General features: G+C 33.7%; 1 protein-coding gene across 1 annotated transcript in view; it reads right to left on the bottom strand.

The window, feature by feature from the left end:
* The window catches only part of LOC134245637 (roundabout homolog 1-like), a 71,664-nt gene that overhangs the window by 35,488 nt on the left and 12,933 nt on the right, over positions 1-23,243 (bottom strand). Inside the window, exons 2-3 of the mRNA XM_062727908.1 lie at positions 18,398-18,593; positions 6,141-6,251 (exon numbers count right to left, since the gene is read on the bottom strand). Of these exons, the coding sequence (XP_062583892.1) occupies positions 6,141-6,198 (58 nt within the window). The 5' untranslated portion in view covers positions 6,199-6,251; positions 18,398-18,593. The remainder of the gene's footprint in view (positions 1-6,140; positions 6,252-18,397; positions 18,594-23,243) is intronic.

The raw sequence follows: 23,243 nt of genomic DNA, 5'->3' as shown, positions 1-23,243 counted from the left end.
ATGCACTCCGTTTAAATATACGTCTGAAAATTAAATCCATCAATTAAAGTGACAAATAAAACAAATAAACGTTTTTTTTTTTTATTTATATAATCAGCAATCCGGAAAAAAATGGTTTACGTCCTATAGTCAAGTATTAAATCAACTTCCGTTTTCCAAAATGGATGCCATCAACGAATGGGATGAATGTAAACAGGTGCCTGGTGCTAAATAGATATATAAAGATGGAAATAAGTTTTATACTTCAATTAAAAACAAATTATTCATACAAAATCATATTGAACTTGTTATTTAATTAAGTGAAATAATTCATTTCCTGACTTGGTACATTCATCGAACGAAAACGAAAGTACAGGTACGTAATACAACCTTGTTGAAATTGTTACTTGTGTACTGTAGATCTGCCGTTTGTACGGAAATATTGCAATCGGCTATTCCAATATTCGGCTATACGGATAAAATTATTCTGACAACCTGACTATCCGTTTAAACGGAACCCACTGTAGTTGTATGAAAAACTTGTTCAAATACCTGACCTATGGTACAATTATTAAACCCTAATTCTTTTTCTGCTGGGATATAATCCCTATTTCAAACCAATATTTCCATATCTCCATCTCTGAGGAACATAACAATTTACAGATAATCTTAACAGCTAATTGCTTGTAATCAAGGCCATTCAAAGGTCAGCATGACACCCCTAGCTGAATTAAAATGTGAAACACAATAATCCATAAATCTTTCGGGGGTCCCTACACAAGAATCAGGGGGTCTCCTTAACTGCATATTGAAATTTGTCACTGAGACCTTATTATTCTCTGGTGCAGGCAAAGCAAAGAATTATGTAATCCAAACAAAGTAGAAATATCATACTCAGATTTGGCTGAAAGAATTATCTGTCTTATAATCTAAACCTTTCATCAAGATAATGAGCTGTTGTAATGCACAATCTGACTTATCACTGGGAAAAATCTTCAACGGATATTAGGACATGTGTCTAGTCAACGTGACAAAGGACTAAACTTTCCATTTAATTTTTTTTTTCAAATTACCTTTTTGTACCCTTGAAAGGTAGAAATTCATATTTTCTTGTGCATTTGCCACCATTCATTATTCCCTTCTGAGAGGTGGACAGGCACAGCTTAAATGTCTGTCCACTTCTTTAAAGAGAATACATAATTCATATAATTTTTAGTAAGCCACAGTGAAATTAATTCTGCATCTTTAGTAGTTTCAGGTTCTTCTATGGTATAACATGGGTCATTCTAGGTGTGAGATTATCATTTTATTCTCTACAAAAACAAATCTATGGCTATCACTTTACTCTTGTATTCCATCACGATGACAGAGGGATCAAGTTTATGAGAAAATTAAAAATAAAAAATAAATCCCGATTAATCTACCCTGAATATTTCCCTGTAATTGATAGCTGCAACTAACACCCTATACAGCGAAAAAGTCCTCCGCAAAAAAAAGAAAATAGCATTAAGAAATACATTGCACCAGAAAAAAGACGATTAAAAAAAATTGGTTTGACAAGCTTCTTTCAAATACACAGGTAAAACTTTAAGTTTCTCATGACCTTTTCTTCCTATCTCATGATTACAGCATAGCCAATAAAGAATACCTCTCAAGATAATTGAAAATTATTTATTGTGCAAGCACAAAAAAAAAATTATCAATCACTTTTCAAACGGCTAGAATAGCTATTATAGTTTTCAGTGTCCCTGTGCACTGTATAGAACTGCACCTACTAAATTATTAAACGTGAATAGTTGAAAATGTCATTTCAAGAAAATTATGGTTTTTAATTGGCATATCCCATTGCAATACATCCAAGACCACACCGCAAACTGTTGGCTAGGCATAAATATTTTTTTAAATGTATAGACATGAGAAATGTAGTACATCACTACAAGCTTTTCTGTAAAGGAAATAATAAAATTTTACATCAAAGTTTGCCATAAATTCCCAAGAAAGTAACATTTTATAAATCATTCTCTTGCACCTGTTCATAGCTGCATGGACGTAAAACAAGTCACCCAGAATAGACTATGAAATGCTATCCGACCCGAAATGATTCAATTCACTTGTCTTTATTTATGTACCCTAAAAAAGGTTTTAAAAATTTCAACAATTGAGCAACACAAATTAAATTTTAAGCCATCTGGAATACAAGTCCATAAACAATACATCTATATGGGGTCCTTGACTTGGGTCTTTTGTAATGTGACAGGAAATTTTATGGGTGTTCATTCTATGTACTTATTGTCAATTAACTTCCAATCCTGGCTTCTGATTTGAGACTTCTAATTGTGGGGTATGATAACCCCTGCAAAGGAATCGATTTTCAACTTGAAAGAAATTCTTGGGGCTGTGAAAAAGCTTGCAACGTTATGTGTCAATGCAAACACTGGCTGGGTCATGCTCTTAACTCCCAGATATAAAGTTCCTAAATACCTTCCAAATGTCTTGTAATGGTTTGGGAAATAATCTACCATTGTTTTATGGGGGGTTATATGATCAAGAAAGGTCACATGTGCTTGACATATTTATTTTGCTTACTTTAAAATACCAGAAGTCTCTGTCGAGACTGAAGCTCTACTGGTTTGTACTTATAGCAAAGGAAGATGAAAGTACTTCAGCAGTTGGGAATTGAAACTTAACACTAGCAAAAAAGAGAATAATGATCTTTAAATAAGTCTCTTTATGTTCTTAGTGTAGTCTACTTGCATGCCACATTATATTATAATCAGACTAAACTGTATCTGAAGTAGCATTTTGAGAGTAACAGAAATTGCAATCTTTATTAACCAAGGTAATAATGTTCATTGAAGTCAAAAACGGATAAAAAGAATTATGTACCTTAGTGTAGTCTACTTGTGTGCCAAGTTATATTGAAATCATACCAAAACTGTAGGAGGAGTAGCATTTTGAAAGTATTTTACAGAATTTTCTATTTTTAGTAACAACGCCAACACCGTTCGTCGAAATCAAAAACCGATACACAGAATTATGTATCTTAGTGTAGTCTACTTGTGTGTCAAGTTATATTGAAATCATACCAAAACTATAGGAGGAGTAGCATTTTGAAAGAATTTCACAGAATTTTCTATTTTTAGTAACAACGCCGACACCGTTCGTCGAAATCAAAAAGCGATACACAGAATTATGTATCTTAGTGTAGTCTACTTGTGTGACAAGTTATATTGAAATCAGACCAAAACTGTAGGAGGAGTAGCATTTTGAAAGAATTTCACAGAATTTTCTATTTTTAGTAACAACGCCGACACCGTTCGTCGAAATCAAAAAGCGATACACAGAATTATGTATCTTAGTGTAGTCTACTTGTGTGCCAAGTTATATTGAAATCTTACCAAACCTGTAGGAGGAGTAGCATTTTGAAAGAATTTCACAGAAATTTCTATTTTTAGTAACAATGCCAACACCGTTCGTCGAAATCAAAAACCGATACACAGAATTATGTATCTTAGTGTAGTCTACTTGTGTGCCAAGTAATATTGAAATCATACCAAAACTGTAGGAGGAGTAGCATTTTGAAAGAATTTCACAGAATTTTCTATTTTTAGTAACAACGCTGACACCGTTGGTCGAAATCAAAAACCGATATGCAGAATTATGTATCTTAGTGTAGTCTACTTGTGTGCCAAGTTATATTAAAATCAGACCAAAACTGTAGGAGGAGTAGCATTTTGAAAGAATTTCACAGAAATTTCTATTTTTAGTAACAACGCCAACACCGTTCGTTGAAATCAAAAACCGATACACAGAATTATGTATCTTAGTGTAGTCTACATATATGCCAAGTTATATTGAAATCAAATCAAAACTGTAGGAGGAGTAGCATTTTGAAAAATTGTTTACAGACAGACAGACAGACAGACAGACGGACAGACGGACGGACGCCGGACGCATTACTATCGCATAAGCTCTTCTGGTCTCTGACCAGTAGAGCTAAAAATAAAAAATCACTTCTGTTTTTATGACAAGCATGCAAGTTTCTTTTTTGAAAGTTTATAGGCCTGCCATGATATCAGAATTAAATTGGAACAAAGCAATATGGGTCAAGAACAAAAAGGTTAATGTGTATCAACAAATTAATACAGCATGGTTTTTCCCTGCAAAAACATTCCTTTTTACTTCCCCTGTTAGAAAAACTTTATCACATACTGTCAGCTCAAAAAATGAAAAGTTTGAGATTTGACATGTTCAAGTCAAAGAATTTAAGGAAATACGGCTTCTGAAAGAATCGAAGGAAACCAGAGACCTTTCTAGACAACTTATGATAAAAGGAGAACATTTTTGGAGAAATTGATGAATTTTTTTCTTTGGCAAAAGTTCTCGTACTTCCTGATCCTTATGCACTATCAGCTGAAATATATGTCCTATAATTTTTTTTAAGATTTGCAAGAAATTCACTGCTGATCCCCATTTTCACAATGAAGAGCAATCATCAATGCTTCATGTGTACTTGAAGCTAGCAAGACCCTCTCTCTGACATGTAAACTACTATGCATTGAAAGTTTCTAAACCTATTTTATTTTTTTTAAATAAAGATTTCAATTGTTATTTTAGAGAGCATAAAATCTTCTATAAAGATAGACAGAAAGTAGTAATTATTATATATTTAATATTCAAGAAAGAATAGTTCTGAAGTGAAGAGAGGTCATTTAAGGTAATTTCTAAATTTAATCTATTTTTCATTAATTTTAAGATAAATGAGTGTTAATTATATGAAACTTGAATTTAAATATCAGTGGCAGAATACATCTGCTATGGCCTATCAGTAATTCAGGGTAGCAATTAATATCTGTAATTTCCATTCATTCAAAATTTTCCCATGGTCCCTTCCTTTCAACAGATTTTCCATGAGCTATATCTCTTTTCTACTACAATTGCTTATCGGACTCTTTAGACCCCTTAATTTCCCCAGATCAAGATGAACATGTAATGATAAACCTGCTATCTTACATGTAAATTGGCAAACACTTTAGTCCCATTTAAAAATCCTTACTCTCCCATGTAACACATAACCCAACTTTTGACAGTCAATTATATTAGCTATGAATTAATACCAATCCCTGAGTTCTTTCCTGAAATAAATGGTTATTAAAATCACTATCAGCATTTAATCTTATGATTACGAATTCATTTTTAATAGTTCCAATTCTCTCTTTTAAAAAAAAACAATTTTACCTCTGCAAATATCACTGAAGAGCCCTAAACATGAAACGACTAGTGTGGAAAGTAAAAGAAAAAAAAACAAACTTCACCAACAAACATTTAATTCAAGCGTTATCAGATATCCATCCTAACTTCCGTGAAGGATACTTGAAATCGCTTTGAACTTTAAAATAACACAGTTTTTTCATTTAACTATCTACCAATAATTAAGTGACACGAATCTATCAAGAAATCTGTTCTTATTTAACCTGAATTGTCTGAAACTAGTGAACTCATGGCTCAGAAATATACAGCGTGATACACCCATTTCACAGATTTGCACCGATTTCTTTTTTTTTTTTTTAAATTCCAATCAAAAAAGCCGAAAATGTAAACAAAACGCCGATATGTTGTCATTTTAACCTGCCACACCACTAAAAATTTCTCAAACAATGGATTACGGGCTTATGTTTCTGATAATAGCACAATATCAGTTACAATTTGTAATGAGGACTCTTTGTCATCATTGTATGAAAGGAAATGAGAGAGGTCTGAAATCTTGTCCCTCATCAATATAAACTGTCAGCTCAAGTCGATGGTACCCACTGCAATCCTAGTCCTTTACACAATGAACATATTCATCATTTTTATAAAAAAACATAATCATGATCAATGAATACTTCATATCCCTTCAACATGGAAATGCGGGATTAGAAAAAATTTCATCATAGTTACAAAGGAAATTGACATTCAAAGCCAGGTTTTGAAGAGCTCTTTGAAATCCTCAATGAACAGATGAACAAAGCCGATTGGCATTTCAGTCCAGCCAATTTTCAAACTCGTAAGAGCCAAATAGCACTTCATATTTCTTCAGACTACAGTGTGAAGTTGCTATTAATTGCATAACTTGACGCTGATCAAAGGAGTACACTCAGTGATAAAGGGGAATAACTCACCTTGACAAATGGTCTGGACGGTGATGAAGACAATCAGTAAAGTTGCGCAGCTCGCCATCCTCTGTTATTCAGCTTCTGTCATACCGTCCTCACGGTGACTCTCTACATGATCTAAAGAACAAGACACAAAAAAATGACAGTTATTTACAAATTACCTTTTAAAACGACAGATATGCAAATTAGGATGAAGAAAGCATTATCGCACAGGAGAGGATATTGCTTCATGTCAATAGATCTTTTGTTAAAGGAATTTAGCATCCACAATTAATATGCAAAATTGAGTTCGTTTTTCCTATCATTCCAACCTGATACAGAATTGTAATACCTAGAGATATACAATATTTATACTCCCTGAATTATTAATCAATAAAGCAATGATATGGATGGTCTTGCGTATGAATGTAATCTTAATTGTTCCCATACCCCTAATAGATTTTTAATGTTCTGTAAAATCTCAACTTACAGCATAAAATCACAAAATTTCTATGAACTATTCATCCAGAATTCATTTAGTCAGGACCATAAACTGAAAGCGACAACATATTATACACTTCATGTAAATTTTTTAAAAGTATTTATGCAATCGAGAAAAGTGGTCTTTTTATCAGATCGAGGCACCATACCTTTCAGTTAAACGAACCAAATGAACTGGAAAAACCTTAAGTAAAAACTTGCTAGCTTATATTTATAAACCAAAGAATATATAGCAAGAGGCTTTATCATATAGGACCATCTAAGATTTTTGTCTGCAAGTTCAAAAGTGTGATGAAATTCAATTAAAATATGTTTATACCTGTCATAAAGGTATGAATAATTGTGAAAAACATTCTAACTACATGATCTGTTTAAGAGTCATTTACCACCGCCTTGGCAAAAGGTAATACACACACCGAGATGACGCCGCAATAGCTTCCCAAATATAAATAGAAAGTTTCAGAAACATCTACAACATGCACTCTACGACACTTTTGGTAATCATCCTAGTAAAAAAGAATTACAGTATGCATACATCATTGAAAAATCTCAATGTAGATGATGTAAAGCAACATCAGGTTTATCTTGCAAGACACCATCTTTTATTACAATATAGGTGCCATGGAAACTGAAATTTCACATTTACTTCAAAGACAAGTTGAGGCTGGATCTATTCTTGCTAAGGAAGTGAAACCCTGTGCTTTGGGTGGTCGCAGAGTTGTTTTCAAGATGAACATCTCCGAAAAGTGCTTCTGCTATCAACTGGAAAAATATTTTCGAAACAGAAAGATTTATTGTTCCTCATTTTACTGCTGTTGCAATATCATTCTTCTACCCAAAAACAGTTGCAGTCAAATTCTGATAGGCATCAATGTCTGCTCATTATGGGTGCCTCACAATTCTCAGAAATTTTCTCTGTCGTATTAAACAGGTGCAGGATAAATATTCTATGAAACTTTATGCATTCTGTGCAGGTGCCTATAGAATAATGTTCCAAATTTTATTGAACCACAGTTCCTTAAGTTTTAGTACAAGATCCATTCTATGTGTTTCATACGCATTCAAGAGTGAACGACTAAAAATTTGAAATTCTTCATATTATAAGTGACCCACTGCAGTCAGTAAATTCCATGGATTAAGAGAAAAAAAAGACATGTGAATTTAACCATTGAACATGATAGATCAGCATCAACATGACATGAATTCTGATGTAGGAAAGAACATCACTTAATTCACTCCCCAAAGAAAAAAAAACACTTGCACAAAAGTCATGCTCTACATCAATCTGGGTGGAGCAGCACACATCTTCACCAGAATCGCTTGAAATTGCTCTGGCAATGAAGGCAAAGAAGAAAAGCGGAGAGTAGAAAAACGTATTGTGCAACTACAATGATCAAGTGCCTTGGGAAATTACTATTCAGCGCATTACATGCAACACTGGGATCCGACATCTACTTCCTTAACACCTTTTTTGGAGCCTTCACGTATTTTCACAATGTAAATGACCACATTAATCTTGTCAGGCATAATAATTACCTATGGAGAGTAAAAAAAAATCCTTATCTGGGGGTCAGAATTTGAAGAAAGGCAGAATACAACATTATCGTAGCGACCTATTATGTGGGGTCTTGTGAGAAATAATTTAACTTGACTGCTAGCGCCTCTACCTGCCAAAGTGTATGCTCCAAAGATACAGAATTCAATATTTTTTGCTCCTGGTTGATAACTCTTAGATTAAGATATTCTGTAACAATGATTTACCCAATATTTATTCTGCATGACAAATTCTTTCTGCAAGTGTCAAAATTCATTGGTTTCTCAGAAGATCCACTGCTAATATTTAGATTTACATTATTGAACCATCTGCCAATCAATAGAACTGCAGAGAAAATGGCAATGTTGCTTAAACTTCAGAATAAACACAAGATTTTGTAGAAATCTTTACAAAAGATGCCAATACACAGATTCATCTCTAAATACAAGACTAAATACCTTTTGTACACACATAGTATCAGTACTTCTATAATTAAGAGCTTATTCTCTTGGCTTAATTAGCTTGCGAATCCATCACTGTGCAAAATAAATCAATGAGCCTTCTTCCCATCTTTCCACACTATGACAGCAAAGTCCAATGCAATTGACAACCATTCCGACACCTTCACAATTACTTAAAAGTATTATTATAGTCTTTTTACAATTATTATAGTCTTTTTACTTTTTTTCATGCACATGGCATTTACGGATTGTGAATTGTTTAAATTGCAGCCTTCTGAACTTATTTACTAGAATAAATCAAATTACTTACATTTCCATTTTCCCTTCCATGACATATTACCTTCCTGCCCTGAATGTCTCTTGACAAATATACTTCAAACTTCTTACATTTGTATACATGGTATATAAAACTTACCAGTGCCTGTTGTACAACAAATTAAGGAATTATTCCAGCAAGAAAATGGTTATCCTCCAATTAAATGACAAGTATAATGATTTTCATTTCAGAGGAAGTGATTTTATTTATCATGTGCGTGCCTGATAGAGAGACATTGGTGATTAGCGGTCTTAATGCTCCTGAGATAATTGCAGCCTATCTTAGCCAGGGGTATTTGGAGTGAAAAATGACTTCATTTAATCCTATTGCTGTTTCAGGCAAAATTACATCTTGTACACCAGGAGAATTTTTTCCACTGCTTGCAGGTATACATGAAGAAAAGCCAGGAACATGCAAGATTTCCTTATTTTTCCTCCATGTTAGAAAATTTCCGAAATACAATTTACACTTTTTTGCCTTCTCAATTACGAATTATACAATGTTTGGGGTGTGCAAGAATAACCTAAAGGCCTTGGCAAATTACTCACAAATTATGGACTAATTCTTCATTTTAGATATAAGTGTCACAATTTAAGGGTGTATAAAACTATTTAAATCTGAAATTTTATCGAGATACTAAGCCTCACGCCAGTATATTCCAAACATTAAAACGTCATTGTATGTGTGTAAACTGCATCTAAAATGGAGCAAGACAATTTTAGGGGGGTTAACAAATCATAGACAATTTTTCAAAAAAATGAACTCAGACCTCAAATTATATACTAAATAGACCCAGATTTCTATTGTGCTATAGATATAGGACAAAAAGTTCAGTGGACTGTGGAATATTGTCATAAACAGTTTTTCTCCTGCAGACAAAGCCAGTTAGCTGGAGTGTCAAACATGATAGGCTGGGAACAAAGCTGAAATGGAACCATCTTTTGTATCTGGCAGCTGTCTCAAGACTTCTGTTGTTATCCCATTTTGAAGGCTGAATTGCTGTATAAATCATAACTAATCAGTTTGACAGGCAAGGACAGAACATACAACAGAGATCCAGGAAACAACAGAGAAATATAATGTACCAGAAAGCTTCTATAAGTTTATCAAGAAAACATGCAGATCTAGGCATATTTTTGCAGTGTTCATACACTGCATTAACTTGCAAACTGATTTGTCAATTAGAGATTTTGTGTGTGTAGACACCTATTTGTGTCATAGATTTGTTGGATCTTTATCAGGTTTGAGATCTACCCAATGATTACAGAACACAATTCTAACTAAAACCTTAACAAAAAACAGCAGTTTAAATGGTATGTATGATCTCTATGGTTGGGTAGCCCAATGTAAATGTTGTGTCCAGAACTAAATGGGTGCCAATCAGGAAAAGAAAATCTTTCTTTATCTAAGTTCTATTATTTCCCACTTAAATCACTCCTCAGTGACAAAAGCCTGAGGTATACCCGTAATTCATTTTTTCATAATTTGAGTGGGAGCGTTGTGTATAAATGCCTGATTATATCCCTCTTTACAGACATGGACTCTCAAATTTCAAAGCTCACCACCTTAAAAAGTTTGGGCAATGACTCTTAATCTTCAATTCCGTTCAATCACCCTTTGCAAACACAATCTCCTTTAAAAAAACAAAAAAATGTCAACAGGGTAACGCATAAATTTTTATACCCTGCAGTACCTACATTACACGAATCTCTGTTGTCCCTTTAACTGTAACATAAAATTCATCTTGACACTGGATTTTATGTGTTGCAGCTCCACTAGAGAGGTTTACAATGGGAAGTCGAAGTATTCCAAAACCGACATTTGTATACACAGATCCATAAAAGTTCGGAGTGAATGACCACATATTCCGTGCCTTACGGTTCATATCTCTCAAAGATACACTTACCTAATAGACAATTAGCCTGACAGTAATGGCTATATCAAAGATTACTCCGAAAGTCATGAAGATACTAACACAACTTTAACTCCATCATTTCTCTCCTCTTGACCCAGATACTGTAAATTCTTCTGTTGGTGCCTCTGTACACCAATTCTACCACATCAAAATGTGATTGTGATTAACCCTTTCTACTGAGTCCAATATTTCTGGCTCCCCTGGGATCCCCCTTCTTAACAATAGCTAACACACAACAATGTATAGAACATGTCATCAGTCGAGATAACCATGCTTTTGCTGGCATGCTGTGAGATCCTGCTATCAGATGCATTAGGGAGCTCCTGTCAACTAAAATCTTGGCTACGCTCATGTTTCGACAAAAAACATCACCTCTTTGGAAACTGGAAAGGTGAGCACCTTCTTAAGATAAATTATACATGCTGAAAGTAACACATTTCTCAACTTCAAAGGTTTAGATTACAACTCGCCCACTCTCAAAACTTTCTTCCTGCACACCACCATAAAAAATAAAAAAAACAAATGCATGTGCTAAAAACTTGGTACAAACACTAATTTAGAGTGTAAAAAACACCTTTCTGGATACTCTGTAATTAGGCGGCAGTTACATGCACGTTCTTTGGTACAACAGACAATCCTAACTCCTGCTAATGGAGACTGGGAGGGAATTCTGTTTACACACATGGCTGCCATGTTTCCTGAGCCAACTGTTGCTTTTCTAGCCCTGATCCCCCCAAAAAATCTTCACTCCTCACAACAACAAAAAACACAAACCTTCTGTTACACGAAAAGAGACAAGATTTATATATTCTCACTTACAACCTCAAAAAAATTGGACATGTTGCATGAAAATGAATCAATAAACTGTTCATTGAAAACCAAGAGAAATCTTTGATTAATTAGCACTTAAGAAGAATCAATAGTTCTTGTATATCACAAAGTTCGAACATCAGCATTAGCATAGTTTATCACATAAGCATGTAATTTGGATTGTGCACAGTCTGGGGGTATGTTAAATCTCAGTGGGGCACCTGAGATAAGACTGGCAGTATATTACCTATAGACAAGGTCAACCTTATCTAATTTGGGTATCTACTTAGCAGTTTCACTGACCAGTATATGGCAGCTTCTGTGATGCTTTTGATGCAACCTTACACCTATAATGCTCCACAGGTAGGGAGGGGCTTGCAGAATTGGATTATGGTTTAAGAGTACCAATTCTTACATCTACAACCTGCCTTTAACCTGCCATATTCCTTTATCAACTAAACACAGTTGTAAACTTATAGATGTCAGTAATTAACATGTAATACCCAAATAATTTTGTAATGAAAGCAGATAGTTGCAATATTTGTGCAAAGGATTATGCATCCACTTGAAAAAATACCAGGCAGATTCCGGTTTCAAGTAAAGAATCCATCAAAAACGATTGCCTTTTTTTATTTAAATCCAAGAAGAGACAGCTAAAGAAAATATATCTCACCCTTGACAAAGCTAATCAACAGGGAATAGGGCCCCTGAATAGAACATTAACTTTTGAACCACCTTCTCTGGCAAATTTTTTATTACATCGTGAATAAATTTAATTAAACCTGGCTTCTTTCTCACTTTTCCTTAATGGGGAGACACAAAATAGACAGCTGTGATGTCAGTCAAACGATACCAAAATAAGGCGACCACTTTTTCTCTTATAGCCACTTTATTGTTACCAACTTGGAATATTTAACAGGCATGTGCAGCTTTATTTTAAAAAAATAAAGAGATCTTTCGTGGAAGAAAATTAAATGATCACAACACCCAGGGGAGCCATAGGGAGAAAAAGCACATGTATATTTGCTTAAAAAATTAGAAAAGATTAAGACTTCTTGTCTTGGTTATAGATCATCCCCACATTGTGCAACAATCCCTTTGAAATGGAAAAGACCTGAAATATAGCCTGCGATTCTCCGCTCTTTTAATTGAATAAATTCCAATCAGTACTAGCCGTCTTGAAATCCATGCAGGCTAACACTTGAAGTGTCATACACTCTAAATTAAAAATGCCAGCAGGAGTTCTAAATATTGGAATTGACATGTATTTAACCCAATGAAATGGAAAATCTTTATCTTTCAAATATTTTCAGTGTGTCTGAATTAATCTATTTAATATGATATGAAAAGATTTATGATACTAAAAGGCACTTGTGTAATGGAAATAGAGACCAATAGAATGTTCTTCACAGGGAAGTCTAATGGCCACTCATGGTAGATCTACCAGAGAAAAAGAAGTCGGAAATCTATATAGGGATTATGTAAATTAAAAGATTTTACAACTGGGTGTGCATTACCAATTCACCTATCCATTATGTCAAATTTTTATCATCACAGAATTCTGTCTTAAAACTAAACTATAGAGTACATGTTACCTTCCAAAGTAATAAGAATTTCCTCAATTAAATTTTTGTTCTTGCCACACCATCATGATAATTTTCCTTGGTGACATTTCAAAAACTAATTCACCAGCCCAGTGCTATTTCCTATAGATGTTTATCACTTACTTTTTTCTCCATTATTATTCATTCAGAACAATAAAAACCTTGAAAAACTTTTTTTTTGCATTTTCCACACCTATGAAAATAAAACATGCCACAGATTTTTTTAATCTTCTACCGTTTGAATAAACCAAGGACTTTTTAAAGTGGTCATTAAACTCAGACTGTTACTTTTGCTGATGACTTCACAACTGGATGCCATGAACAAAGTAAACAAAATCTTTGTAATTTCAAAGAAACATGGCACAATACAAAATAAACTTCAAATTCTTTGTTCAATCATAGAATGTTGTCACCTCTCAAGATTGTTAACGTAAGTAATTCTCAGACTGTTTGATGTTTATGTAGAGGTCTCTTTACCACTACCCGTTTAATAAAGTAAGGATAGGCTGGGTCTTTGCTCCAAGTAGTGTAAAACATAACAAAATTCCACCACAAAATAGCACTCATCAGTACAAGTATTTTAAATTTTAAAAATTTTTACCAAGGTATATGAAAGTTGATGGAAGCAGTGACTACTAAAAATAGATCAGAGATGAAGTTTGTTAAGCCTTAACTCTGACCTGCTAAAAAAAAAAAGATCTTCACTCTTATCACACCATTCCCTGCACTTTCTCCCCTTTTCCCTAAAACCCAGTGTGTGAAATGGTCTAATTGCAGCTGAACAATGCTGCCTCCATCAGGCTCACTTGTACATCTCATCACCCCTCACTGATCTTGCTCGGAGATCAGGCCTGCAAAACAACTTGATTCCATGTTCACTGCTCCAGCTTCAATGCACAGAGTGCTATGGTAGCCATATCACATGTCCTCAATGTGCAATCAATAGGCTGTACACTGGTCTACCACAAAGTTAGTGAGAGGAAAGACCATGCATCAAGTAAATAAATAGAAAACCTGCTTATCAAGTTCATACTACAACCTCTTTGAAAATCTTTGCACCTTGAAAATGTGTTCACATTTTTTGGATGTCAAGTCAACAAGGGGGGGGGGGGAGGGGGGGAGGGAGGATTGTGATTTCTTGAATTTATGTAACTTTTTCCTGTTTTAAAACTGTGCATCCATTTTTTAAATTAAAATTATTGGGGGAAGGGTGTATTTTCCCATTGACCACAGTTTTGCATGTTACACTTTGTCCAGACAAAGAAAAGTTGAACTCTCATGGAATTAATGAACAAACCAATATTAATGCCTTCAAAGATTCAATAAAATGCAATATCTCCGAGGAAAAATTGAATAAACTGGAGGCATTTTCAATTGTCTTTCTCTGCCATTACTTTAACTAGGCAAATTTGGTGTGAATCACATTCAATCAAGCATTAATAATTCATGCAAATGTCCCCAAAAATACACTATTTAGGAAGAAGAGACCCTGGCGAATTTGTTTTTTTGTTCTCCGCCTGCCTGCTTTATGAAAATTTACTGTCGTTTTGTAATTACGGGTCCGTATTCAATTAACCAAATCATTTCTTTGAGAGGAGGGTTTAAACAACTTTTTCTCTACAATCTCAACTTAATCTCATAATTTTTGCATTTATATTTGATTTTCTCTTGTGTTGAACAATTAAGATAATACAACATTTCAAAGTCTATTAAAATCTACATGTCCTTTGTGTAGGCTGTGGTCCCAAATTATCTCTTTTCTTATTGTCCAATGAAGAATTGGTTTACATGCTTCTTAAATCACATTATGAGTTATTTTTGTGCTTATATATATAGGTTTTCCCTATCTTTCTATTACAATAAAAAAAATATCTTATCTCCTTCTTTTCCCATTCATCAGAAAAATCATCCTTTAAAATACAAAATAGTGTCTGTATGTTCCTAGCCTTTATAAGGTCATCCATGTTAACCTGCCAAAAGCAAAAGATGACTGTCACATCAAAATCATCCCTTTTTCCCTTAAATAATAAAAAAAAACATGTCAAGTTTCCTCATGTAACACAAAAAAATAAAGTAGTCTGGGAGGTAATATTTATGTCTCTGACCATTTGTTTTTTGGGGGCTTGCTCTACCTGTATTGAACAGCAGTTTCTGGGTTTGGCATTACACATATATCACACAGTTTCTGGAGTGTCAGAAGCAAATGTGTCTGGTCAGACGACTGCAATGAGCCATTGTAAACGATAAAGGAACAAATCTACAGCAGCATGGACGATCAATTCAGACCCTATAACGTTTTTAGTGATAAAACCCCTTGATTTACAATCAACTGACCTCTTCACACACTGAAGAAAATGTTTTAATATTCGTTACCTTCAAGGGCCAGTAATTCAAATAGATAAGCTTTTCCCAAATAATAATATTCTCGAAAAATATTGGTAGAAGCTCCGTCCATATCCAAAGCAAATGGAACCTGGCACTGGTAAATGCACTCGAGATTTCGGTCATAAAGACGGAGCCATTCAAACAGTCCGAGCTTTGTCCTTTCTAATCCTGGTCTGTGAAGGCCATCTGACCAAACATTTCTCCATGCTTATATTTCCTGTGTCAATTTGTCCATCGGCTTATGGATATTGGTTATTGAGAAAATTAAGAGGGTAAAAATAGGAAAAGTGTGCCAGCGTTATCAATGGGGAAAAAAAGAATTGGCAGTTATACTCACAGAAAGATACTTGATGTTCGTATTGATTTTGGGATTCTTTTTTTTTTCAGTAGCTGGTTCAAAGACTGGGGGTCTATTCTCATGCAGATTTTATGGTGAATAAACTGGCTATGTCCTATTTTTCTTTGCTACGTACAGCAAAGACTCTTTTATTTCTTTCATGAAGAAACAACACTGTGGATTATTTCTGCAGCTTGTTTAATAATGACTTAATTTTGTTGAATCAAAAAACTCTATCACTTGATTAAACAGATTTAAAGTGGAAACATATCTGAATTATTTTTTTGAATTAATGATCAAGACTTTCATCTTCAGGGATTCAACTATAAATTTTATTGACTTTAATACAGTGAACATCAAAATCTATCGATTCTGATGTATTGGTATGCAAAGATAATATGAAAATTCCTTGAACAACTTGTTTTAACACTTCAAATCAGTTGAAAGGGTGATTTTGCATTCAAAATTGATTTTCTCCACGAAAGAGGCCGTCAGTGCATTTCCAAAGTCAAGAAAAATCTGTGATTTACTGCGATGGGAGCATTAGAGCTTCTCTGTTAATAAATAATTAAAACATTACCCTTTCATGTTTATGTAATCTATGGTATAGGAGCTCTTTATTATCATGGACTTGACAAAAGGATGCTTTGCTTGGGATTAAAAATTAAAAATGTAGACAAAGCCATGCTACTTGCGTACTTCCCTATTTAAAGAACTTTTCATCCTTGGCGGAAAATGAGAGAGGCATGAGTTAAAAGACTTTGGGACCGATTTGTGTTTAATTAGGCAACTATGATCCTGAAAACTTTGTCAGTCACTTTAAAACAGCACAAAATACTTTGTCCATGTGTGTAAAACAATGTAAAAATGGGCTTCTTTAAGAGAAACAAGCCAAAAAAAAATTTTCTAGTGGTTAATAAATACGGGAGGCACATTTGAATATTAGATTATTAAGCGATACACATTTCAACAGCAGGTCTTTACTGAAATGAAAATTGGCTTGAGATAGGGATCTACAACAAAGTTTGACTGGTACAATTCAGATAGGTATGAATATGAAAAGTGGTGCAAATTTTATCGCAATTTGTATCAAGTGCGTGGCTTGACATGTAGTTAATCTCTGCAATTCTTTCCAATGGGGAAAAATGTGGATGGGAGTATTTAAGGATTTCTTTTCCGTATTCTCTCCAGATTTCCGCATTTCCATATATACAAAATATGGAGTTTTACTTGGTTGATAAAATGCACATGCCTAGATTTGTCAGGAAACCTCACTGCACTGCATGGAGGCATAGATAAATTCTGAATTCATCCCCCATTCTGGCTGATAACCCCAATCTGCTGCTGACAATTCCTTCACATAAACTTTATTCAAATAACTGACCACATTGCCAAGCAAAACTTAGGCAACCAAGAGCATGTCAATCTTGTTGGAATGCTAAAATTCCAAAACATGTATATTGAAGCTTTACCAAGATTCTGCAAATCTTTTTTTCTTCTAGTTTTCAAGAATGTGCATTAATTGGCATTACAAAGTGTAAAGTTGCATGATATGAATTTGTATGTAAATTTAAAGCTTCCTCACTTCATACTAAAGAGCTTTTTAATGAAATATAAATGTATTCCTGTGGTTTTAAGAGCTAATTAAAACTATCCACAACAGATGGCAAACATACAAACACAAACAATATAAGCCCAAACAAACATGAAAAATCTTTCCATTAAAATATATGCAAATCGTTCACGTCTGAATCACTCACAAACATAAAGCACAGTAGAAAATATCTTATCTTTCACAGTCTGAAACATGAATAATACATACACTGACCAAAAGAAAGAGACTGAGAAAAGAAAACATTTGTTCCACAGATATGTAATGGTGCTCAGGAGGGGGGTAACAAAGTTGCAAGACTCCATTGCATGGAAGCAGAAACACTCCACACTCTTAGCATATGTGGTCAACTGGCCATGTAAACACGAGAGCAAAGATTAATGCTTTTACACCCAGAAGCCCCTAATTAGCCTTTTAAAAATCTGTCTTTTTTCCTCTCTACCATACTTAATAGCTGATACCCTAATTTTTTCCCCCGATTGTTTTGCAAGATTTAAGAGTACAAAATTTGCTTACATGGTGGTCCCAAATGTATGTGAATATACATAGGTAGTTTAAGGTTAAGTTAAAGATCTTCCCTTAGTATTGTTCCAGAAGAATACCTGCATTGACTAAGTCAGTCAAATTATGCTATTTTTCCCTTCTCGTGTCAACACCTCATCTCATGTTTTAATCACAGTGTTGCATGTAAATGTATTTTGTTCCAAACTGGGACAAAACAAGAATATCTTTCATCCATGCTCGAAATATGTCCTGGTTCAAATTACCTATACACCCTACCAGATTATAAGAACCTTTAGGTAACTTACCTGCACATAAAATCAGAGGTGTAGTATATCCAAAATTATTCAATAATATCCCATGTGAAAATTTACACTATCTTTTAACTGGAACTCTTATGCATGCACACAAAATCTGTTAAGCTTTTCAATTTTTTTTATCCCTAGAAAGAGAGTTTCAGGGATTGGCTAAGTATATGTCAGGTCCAAAATCTCTAGTCGGGATCTGGAATAAAAAAGAAATAAATTTTCAGCAAAACTGGCAGATAAGGTAAGATAGGGGGATGGATAAAGGTTGCCATTAATAAATAAAGTTGCCTATCAGAAATCTAAATCTTGCAATTTTCTACGAAAAAAAATAAATAAATAATACTGCAAAAATGAAGTAAAAAAAATGTCTAAAGCCACAAGAAAATAATCTGATAGCTTTACAATTGTAGCACTTTTCAACCTGATTGCACATACAAAACAAAGTTTCCAGTAACATCTGAATCCCTTATAAATACACATGCTTGGAAAACCATGCTGTAAAATCACTCACATTTTGATTTTTATACCACTAGTTTAAACTCTGTCTGAACCTCCTGATGTAGTCTCTAATCAAATATACTCTTTGTAATATTTCCAATCAAAATATGTCATAAAAGAACTTTTTCCACCTGGTCAATTCCATAGAAATAATCCCTTGTAGCACATGTTCCTATCATATAATGGTCAGAGAATCAATGTCTAGCAAAAGTTTTTTTTTTTCACCCTTAGTCTACACGCTGGCACTGGCAAATCCCTATGTATTTCCTAAATTACAATATAGAGTGTACAAACGGGCACATGCTAACACATTACCAAGCAGATCTATGAATGACAAAAGGCAATGTGATAGTAAAGGGGTGGGCCTAGTATGAGAGAGACACACGCTCAGAGCTGATAACTGACAGTTCATCAGCCAATCAGACGGCAGCAATAGGACATAGGAAGACTTACACTGAGAATAATATTATGTATATTTAATAATTAAGTTGACTTCCAAGTGTTTTATTATTAAGCTGAAGTATGTTTAACTGTATGTTTTTAATTTCTGAATTAAAAAAAATAATAATAAATTAAAAAGTAATTAAAAGTAAAAATATTCTATATCAGAAAAAAAAATCTAAGATTAAAAGTAAATTTGCATTATTTAAAGTAAATTTTTCAAAAAAAATTATCTTAGAAAATTGATTAGATGTATGAACTGAGATACAGTTGAATAAAACTATTTCTCTTAGTTGATCTTGTTAGCAAGAGACTGTATAGCCCAAGGCAGATGGACACATATTTAGCTTATACCAAACACAATAAAATTTTGTCCCGAGAAGTCTAAATATTGACAGTGATGTAACAATATGGTAAACTGATATCTGCAGTAACAACAACAATATTTACGACTACAATCAGAATAAATAACCTTACGTGAGGCAGGGCCAGCAACTCAACACACAGTATCAGATATGGGGTGTGTAACTCTAACTGGTTTATCACCAAAAATAAACAAATATGGACAGGCCAAGAATAATACAAAAACCACTGCTTGTGGTCTTAACTGCAATTCTGAGACTTCCATGTTTGTTGATAAATCATGCTTGTAAAGAGATTTGGGGTTCCTGATCCTGGCTACCCAATCACAGAAAGATTACCACACCAAGTTTGGTTAAATTCACACCAACCCTTATGTCAATGTGTTTAATCTGCTGAAACAATACAACAATTGGATTAATTATTACACTCAAGCTCATCATGGCTTTGACATGTTTGTACCTGTATCAAAACTAATGAATTAAAAGAGAACCCTTATTTTGATTAAACATGTCAAGAAAATTCCTTGTGGTCAGACTTGTATATTTTAAAAGGCAAAGGATTTACTGCTATAATACCACTTCTGTCTTTATGGTAACTGCAACATTAAATGTTGCAAAAATGTATTTGAAAAAAAAACTAGGCCACACAGTAATTTATTCACCCCTCAAAAATGTTTAAAAAAAAAAAACATTATTTCAGATTATGATTTTTTTTTTTAAAACATTTATCAATACACCCATAAATTTTCATTTACCAGTTAACAGAATTTACAAAATCAGGGATGCATAAAACATATGTCATGATGATAAAACGCGATACTGTCCAAACAAGAAGACCCAAAAGTCTGCCGCTTACTGAGATAGAAGAGTAATCTCCCTTTTCTAAATGAAACCTTCACATTCCTGAACACCTGTTAATCTGTGTTGAGTTTTCTCACTTTTCCATTTGCTTCACAACACCGTGGTGTTATAAATCTGACTAATATTGATGGGAGGAAGCTTATAGGGAGGATTAATTCTTATGTAATTCTTCTAATAAGAATAATCTTATCATTCAACTGCTTCAGAATGGCTTCTTCCTGGGTATATAACTATGTTTTACAAGAGATTTCTCAAATATCCTAATTAGGCCTGAGCTTTCTAAGAGAAGGGAGACATTGTCTGGCTCATTTCCTACTGAATTAAGATGGGGAACTGACAAGGAAGAAAATTACAAAAAAGATTTGTCATAAAGTCTTAATATAATATTTATTGGGAAACAGATAAAAATAATACAAAGCACTTCCTGCAATGATGCAGAAATAGATGCAAAATTGCTTGCATCAAATAAAATTTCAAAAAAATTCTCTCTCTGAATAATATTAGCCCAAATATCAAATTTTTGACAGAGAAAAAGTTATATCTAAATCTCTCTAATCATTGTTCATCATCTATATTTTATCTTCAAGGGGACATAACTTTATCTTAAAGGGGACATAACTTCAGATCAATCCCACTGATAGCCTTCAAAAACCTAATGCTAATTTCATTTCCATCATCAAATAAAAAATGCTGTTTGTCTCACTTTGAAGTGGCGCTTACCTGTGATTATTACATGATAAGTGTAATTATGATGAATTAATGTGAGGCTATCTTTCTCTGTGGTCTGTCATTGTCCAGTAGCCTATGGCTAGCAAAATGGACCATGTCGACAAAATCTTCCAATCTTATTGTCAGCATGTGTCAGACAATAAAACTCCAATACAGAATGCTCTTCTTTTTTATCTCTCAGCCAGGTGGTAGATGCATGAATGGAGTTCAAAGAGTCAATTTTGGACAAGAGCTTTCCAATGAATGAAACATTAACTTTTTTCCTGAAAAATTGATCATTTGAACTTTAAAGCTGCTGTTTATTGGCTTCACTGTGAATGAAACACAATAGATTACGGGTGATAAAGCTTTACAAAAATTAATAGACTTTTAACCCTCCCCCCCCAAAAAAATGTTTTCAAAAAATTATTTGAAAATTTAATAGCATAATTGCAAAGTGATGCCAAGAAAAGGGGTAAATTTTTTGCTTCCCTTGTCTTTATTTTTCTATAATTATTTCCTCTTGTATGACACACCCTAGCAAACATTTAATTACAGCAAAACATTATGCACTTACCAATATTGTCAAAAAGAAATATCTTAGCATATCAATGTCAGTATATTAACTACCAGATGGAAATTTCAGGAAACATAAATGCCACCCACTAATCAAGACAAATTCATATTGATGCAGAATTAAATTGATAGAACATCTAAACCTGTACCAAGATAAACATGAAAGAACTAGGAACATGCACCCAGACACGTTTGAAAAATGACTACATGTGGCATTCAAATTTACTAAAGAAGTAAAAACAGATAATGTTTTTAAAGTTTAACTTCAGGGTCTAAAACCTGGCAAAGAAAAATGAACGTGTACCAGCCTAAAGCCATATTCTAGAAATGAAAAATTAAACTAATGGTCGTTTTAATCAGGTACCCATTCAAGTGTCAAATATCTTAATGTTTCTACTTATTTAATACAAGCACAAAATTATGTATGATTTATAAAAGATTTGGGTATAATGTTTTTTAGGGGGTGTGAACAGTAAAAACTTATATTTGTTATGAAAACCTTAGACAAGAAAACAGCATGTAAACATTTGACAGATTTCTTGTTAAAATGAAAGATTTATGTATAGCCTTGACAAGCCAATGAATATCAAAACCTAATCGGCTTCATTTGGCACTCAATTACATAACATGAAGCACTACAGTTCTTTTATCTTTAGTTAAAAATAATCATTTTATTGCTTCTGAAGAATTCTTAAATAAATTTCAATTTTCTTGTCAGAAAATATTTCCAACAAAGATTTCATTGATAGTATCTGCAAAATCTTTTTTCTATGAACCATGTTGGTACCCAACAACTGTTTATCACAAAAAATTCCTAAAATTATACAAGTACCAGAGCTAGACAATTTTCTTTGAAGTCTATATGAAGTCTCTTTTCAAAATGAACCCAACAATAATTTGAAAGGACAAATTTGCTGTAATTTTTTTCCAGCAACACAAAAGCTTCACCTCTGGGATTCTTGGCACTCTGTTAAACAACCGCGGGTGGTAGCAACATGCTTCAAGGATGTGATGTAGAGATGACTGTTAAACATTCACACTTACATAATGGCCTGGCATGTCATCAAAACAAAATCTGTAACACCCTTAGTATAAATATGCCTTTGCCATTATCCCTGTATCTTTCTCTCTCTCCACATGTAGCTATTTTGGAAAGAGAGATAAGCATGGTGTAACAAGACTCCCCATCAACGAAGACTTCAAAGCCAGCTAATTGGGAGTTATCATTGAGGAATTAATCAACAGGAATGTGTATTTTTGCCACTTACTCTGCAAACTTAATGGTCAGAAATATGTTTTTGTCTACCATATGAAAAAATGCCAATTTGGAATGCAGTATGAAACTTTTCCATATCAATCAATGCTTCAGATTCACATCTTGAACATAATAATACATTATT

This window comes from Saccostrea cucullata, unplaced genomic scaffold (genome assembly GCF_032062105.1).
Source record: "Saccostrea cucullata isolate Sc308-1 unplaced genomic scaffold, CSIRO_AGI_Scuc_v1 ctg181, whole genome shotgun sequence".
Lineage (NCBI taxonomy): Eukaryota > Metazoa > Mollusca > Bivalvia > Ostreida > Ostreidae > Saccostrea > Saccostrea cuccullata.
This window is presented reverse-complemented; position numbering and strand designations above follow the sequence as displayed.